The sequence below is a fragment of the Drosophila subpulchrella genome, chromosome 2L (genome assembly GCF_014743375.2).
Source record: "Drosophila subpulchrella strain 33 F10 #4 breed RU33 chromosome 2L, RU_Dsub_v1.1 Primary Assembly, whole genome shotgun sequence".
Taxonomy (NCBI): Eukaryota; Metazoa; Arthropoda; class Insecta; order Diptera; family Drosophilidae; genus Drosophila; species Drosophila subpulchrella.
The window spans coordinates 6,532,853-6,538,348 of NC_050610.1; the positions used below are offsets into that span (position 1 = coordinate 6,532,853).

Sequence of the window (5,496 nt, forward strand, 5' to 3'; positions counted from 1 at the left end):
ATTTCACAAGGTTGATTTAAAACTGAAGGCCATCCTGGACGTTAAGGAGCTAGCAGAAGCAGAGGCAGAGACAAGATACACATTTAGTTCTCAGCCAGACGGTGAATGCTTCGTTGACTTACAATTCAAAGTTCTAAGCGATAGGGCCTGTGTGGAGCAACCCAAAGAATACGGCTGACATATAAAATACCTCTAGTTGGATAAATTTATATTTTTTATGTTCATCTTCTCTTCGGCGTTTGCTTCGATACTTCAAGTTTAATAAAAAGAGTATGGTTTTGGTTTCATTCATTACTTGTCGTATATTTTAGACTATTTTTTTTTGTATAAGAACTAAACAATTTCAACTACTCTGTTGTCGATCATACCCGACGCGCTACATTATCAACTAATTTTATCTTAAAATTAATCATTAATTAGTTTTTCATTAGTTGCTACGTTCTAACTTTTTTATATACACAAGTTTTACTTACACGAAAAAGTAAAATCCGTCTAAAAAATTGTGAGGTGGACCAAATATACAATCAGAATGAACGCGAATGTGGATATCGGATGCTATTCGGTAATCATATTGCCACTAGGAAGCCAATTGCTAGCCTGAGAACCAACCACGAAATGCAAAGATCCCTAAACTGAGGAGCTCAAAAACTCGCGGCCTTAAATCGTGCTTACATGTCTAATAAAGTACAAGAATTTCAAATTTAGTTACGATCGCTTACTGTACAGGTTACGAACATAGAAAATATATCTCTATTTTGGCGAGAACCATTTCAGGGCGGTAAGTAGCCCCAAAACAATAGTAAACGCTGAGGGCGCACCAGCAGCAGCAGTCCACTACAACTCCTTCTCCGGCTTCTGTGTTGCCGCCACGGTTTGATTTTGGCGCTGCGCCTTAGCCAGTTGCCAGCGTTTGAACTCCACCATCTGCATGACGCGAACTCCCAGCGGCTGCTTCCGTCGCTGCATCACCGCCGACAGCTTGCCGAACTCCACGCTGTACATGAAGACGACCGGAATGAGCACATCGTCCTTGCCGTCGCCGGACATTGCGAACATCGGCTGCGTCTCGCCGGAAGAGCCCGGTACATTATCACAGACAATCAGCGCTACAGCCCCCACCTTCTGGGCCAGTCGTGCTTTGCTCACGAACGTGCAATCGCCGCGCTCGGCCACCAAGATCTTTCCCTTTGCCTCGTCGGCATTCTCCAGCTTCTCGTCACAGGCCCGAAACGGCTTGGCCAACAGCACATCTCCCTCGACGAACTGGTCGCCAATCAACTCTGGGCTAAAGTGCGATGGCCCGGCCATTAGGGCAATCCAGTCCTGAGCCTTCTCGTCGGTGGCATAAGCCACGGCCTGCAAAGGAGAATGATTACAATTATTTGACAAATTCACTTTATTAGTCAATAAACAAACCTGCAGTTGCGCCAGCTGATTTATGCTTTGCATTTTGGTCAGCTCTAGCATCTCCTGCATAAATTGCAATCCCATTTCGCCCTCCTCGTGGCTCTTGGCCTGTATAAAAGCAAACATATTGAATTTTGTTCGGTGATCTGTATGATGATGATGATGAGGAGAAGGAATAGGTGGAAGCGGAAGAACCAGGAAACAGGTGGTACAAAGGTTACCACTCAGAGTGTCAAACGAAATGCAAACGAAACCAAAAAGCAGAACAGAAAAAAACTTACATTATAGAAACTATGAAACAGTCGCACCTTGCCTTGGCTGCGGTCGCCTATTGAAACCATGGTAATGCCCATGTCGTAAACAGCTCGAAGATGATCTGCATTGCTTGCCTGAAAGTCCAGAGCACTGAGACGCTTTCCTGCGGTGGTGCGCGGGCACGAGCCCGATATGAAGTTGCGCAGTGGTTTGCGTACCTTTTCAGGAAAAAGCTTATTTGAGCTGGGGCAGGTGCGCATGAAGTCGAGTACATTGTGTTCGTCCGACTGCCGAAAGCCTGTAAAAAGAATGAATTAATAAAAGATTCTTACACAGAAGGGAATAGGGCAAAAATTCTGCAATCAAAAGATTTTCCTCTATGTATAATAACTGTAAACACATTTGACCATTTCTCTGAGGGGAATGACCCTTATCAATCCAAACTTCAAAAGATAAAAATTACTTGTTCAAAAATTGCTTTTTTTATGGCGCAAATAAAATGTTTCTTGTTAAAGCTCCCCAAGTGCTCTTATTTACGAAAAAAGTACAGATAAGGGTTCTTATTGCTTTTAAAGCAGCAACAAACTGATTTTACTTATCAAAATGAAATAAGTTATACTATAGAATATGTCCAAATGAAACTAGTTATTAAACTTTCTATAAACTTTGTTGCACAACAGGAAAATACTTACTAAACGTGGCATTCCCTAGTTGTGCAATAGACAGCGGAAGCAGATGAGCTTCGGTCGTAAAGACAAACTCATCGACGTTAATGATCAGATCCTGGGGATCGGAGAACAGGAGGAAGAGGTACTTGATTGTCTCGGAGAGCACAAACGAGTCCATACGATCCTCGTGCTTGCCAGTTCGCACATCGTTGACTGCCGCATAGCCGCAGGAGACCTTGGCATACTGCTGGAGTGTTTTCAAAGCCCGCTTGCCAACTTGAAGATAGTGATGATCGCCAGTGGCGCGGTACAGGAAGTATGTGGACTCAATGAATTCGGGCCGCAGGGGATGCTGTCCCCAATGTATTTGGAAGTCCACGGTAAAAGCTTCTGGAATGAAGGTGTGCATTTGCATAACCTGCAAGATAAAATTAGAATGTTTGAAAAACATAGTTTTGATTTTTGGCTTTGCAATACAAACCATACCTGGTAGAGCATCTCGTGCGTCTGCACGGCTGGTTTAAGGTCACCGGAAAGCACCTGCAGACCCGGCCAGAAAGCCAGCAGCGAATCCATGAAGTTCTTGGATTTTGCGTGCGGTCTGTGCATTAGCACGTCCAAAAGCATGGGCCCCTCGCTGACGTACTTCATCACGGCGTTGTAATGTCGGTTGAAGCGGGCCAGGTACTTGTCGTCGCCCAGTAGGACGTAAGACTTAAACAGGTACTCGTAGTAACTGTCGATGCCCGCGCCGACCCCGGAATCCCGACGCACCCAGTCGCCGGAATGGACATTGAGCACTGTGCCCATGAGGTCGGAGCCCCGGTGTCTGAGCTTCCACAACGCGTCCATGGCAGCATGAGCTCGCACTTCGAATATGGGATCGCCGGTGAGCCTTGACAGAGCTGCGAATTCCAGCAGGATGGTTCCTGCACACGCAGTACACGTCTCTCTGGACTTCTTGAGCATTGGGTCCTTCATGCCCAGACGGAGATTTACCCGTGCATGCGGAATGCCTGTTGACGTGTTGAACGCTGGAAGCAATCGGTAGCCCAGCTCGCGGGACAACTCCAGCAGCTCGCCCTTGTACCAGTGCATCGTGTCCGCATGCTTTTGCAGATACTCCGCCAGTATGTGGGCGGAAAGCAGGCCACCGACCATTCGAATGTTGGTCTCGAACACCGACACAATAATGTCGCTGTCGAACTGAACGTCGCGGATAACCAGCTTTACGGCGTGTTCAAACTCAGTAAAATCTCCCAGTAGCACCAGGGTGTCCAGAGTGTCCACCAGAGTCATGGAGAAGCTAAAAACAGTATATAAATAATCCGTTTGAAAACTAATTCATTTTAACTCACTTTCCGAGAATGTCGTCCATGTCGCCACGCGAGGGAGTCACTCCGCGATAACGTCCTTTGCAGGAGAGCGGCATCAGCTCGTCGGCTGGGTAGGCGTTCGCCATGTAGGCGTTATATGCGTGATAGAACATATCGCGAGCCTCTTCCCTGAAAGCAAAATTCAAGTAAAAAATGCATATAAGGTGCAAACCAAATTAAAGGATTTCAATGATTGAAAAAATGTATTCTTCCTAATGTTAATAAGCATATGGAAAATAAATAAGGCCAACAATCCGAGACTTATACACCCAAGCAGCTATATTAAAAATATATATATGTATATGAAAGTCACAAAAATCCTGAATTCGTTTAAAACAACCATATTTACAATTATAAAATCGGGTTATGCTAATTTAACACGGTCATTCCTAACACAGCTATGGGTTATTGCAAGTTAAATTCTAAGTATCCTCATGTGGAAATTTTGTTATACAAATACAGACAATCCTGGTTTTCCTGGTCAGGATTCACATCTATACTCTAAGGACACAAGGTATTTTCGCCACACACAGACGGGACTCACATACCTGAGCTCAGCCCGCTCCTTGTGAGACATGTTTTGCGTGGGCATGGTGGTTTCGGTGCTGAGGACGCATGCCACCAGGATGCAGAGGGCCACCAGGAAGGTGAGCATCAGCCGCTGGCCAGGAGCCAAGGATGCTGCGGATGGGGTGGTGGCGGCGGCGGACATGGTGCTGGCTATCTGGATACTATGACTGCCGACGATGGTGACGCTGGATCGCTTTGTCTTACGGTTTCGGCCGCCAGACTTGCCGCTCGAGTCGTTGTGACGTTGACCTTCACTTTGAACGTGTGCTGTTGAAACGTTGGTAAGTTGGTAGGTTTGGATTTCGTCGTTTCTCTTCGCCGCCTCTTTGTTGACTCCGCTTTGGGCCCGTGGTCCGCTCGATTTGGCTCTTTTAAATCAGCGACTGCAGCTTAATTGAAACAGCCAACTCATAATTTAACAAATAATTTCGTTTGAAGGGAAGGGGCAGCCAAAATATGTATGCTCACCTCGGCCTCTGCCCGAAATGTCGACCTAGTTTGTTGATTTCGCCCGGGTTTTACGGGGGGCCTGGGTCTGGAGAGCGTCAGAATCTCTGCGTCACCTGCTCTAGCACTTGCATCCTCCCGACCACGACGGCACTCATCGTGCCTATTTATAATCTCGTTTGGAATATGTTTGCCCCAATAACAAAACACCACGACGACTGCAAAGCGAACGTCAGAAGGTTACCACTGCAAGGCAGGCGAGCGGAGGGGAATACGGTTCTACGTTCTATATCCAGCTGGGTCTGCTGTTTCTCCGCCGATTGCTGGTGCTTTGCTGGCAATTATCAGATCGCTTATCAACGCCAAAGTCGAGTTTCCTTAATTTTATCACGAAAATAATTCCCGCAGTCTAAGTGTGGCAAGGTGCGCGGGGCCGGAAAATGTGCCCCTTTTTCACAAGTTCGAAATGTTGGTATATTTTTATTTTCAAACAAAAAATACCGCAACGATAAAGAAAAGATATCGACTGTTCGATAAAACACCCGCCAAGTTTGAAAACAATGGTTATTTATTTTAAAATTTTAGACATTACATTGTTTTAGCATAAATGTTACAAAGTCAATTACACAGGCGATATTACAAAAATAACAAACAGCACTCTGCGGTGCCAATCCGGTAAATACATAGGTAAATTTGTAAGGCTCGAGAACTCGACTTCGGATTAGTCACTCAAACGATAAAGACTTCTTACTATGATAATACCATTAACCATG

At 45.6% G+C, this 5,496-nt stretch overlaps 1 protein-coding gene across 4 annotated transcripts; it reads right to left on the bottom strand.

Moving 5' to 3' along the window:
- Positions 1-276: 276 nt before the first annotated feature.
- On the bottom strand, positions 277-5,159 carry LOC119545994 (ER degradation-enhancing alpha-mannosidase-like protein 3). 4 transcript variants are annotated; one of them, XM_037851988.1, is made up of 8 exons: positions 4,745-5,159; positions 4,255-4,659; positions 3,689-3,835; positions 2,817-3,636; positions 2,355-2,748; positions 1,689-1,960; positions 1,417-1,515; positions 277-1,356 (listed from the first exon to the last, which is right to left on the bottom strand). In XM_037851988.1, exons 2-8 carry the CDS (start codon positions 4,416-4,418, stop codon positions 835-837), a joined length of 2,418 nt encoding a protein of 805 aa, XP_037707916.1. In that variant the 5' UTR covers positions 4,419-4,659; positions 4,745-5,159; the 3' UTR covers positions 277-834. The 4 variants fall into 4 exon arrangements, with proteins under 4 accessions (XP_037707916.1, XP_037707918.1, XP_037707915.1 ...); XM_037851990.1 differs by having other exon boundaries at positions 1,716-1,960; positions 4,255-4,665; XM_037851987.1 differs by having other exon boundaries at positions 4,255-4,665.
- Positions 5,160-5,496: the final 337 nt, after the last annotated feature.

Excerpts from the sequence above, each read along its gene's own strand:
- LOC119545994 (XM_037851988.1), bottom strand. The coding sequence starts at position 4,418 with ATGTCCGCCGCCGCCACCACCCCATCCGCAGCATCCTTGGCTCCTGGC. Across the intron at positions 2,749-2,816 it reads CGCACGAGATGCTCTACCAG|GTTATGCAAATGCACACCTT; the intron begins GTATGGTTTGTA and ends TTTATCTTGCAG. Across the intron at positions 1,357-1,416 it reads ATCAGCTGGCGCAACTGCAG|GCCGTGGCTTATGCCACCGA; the intron begins GTTTGTTTATTG and ends TCTCCTTTGCAG.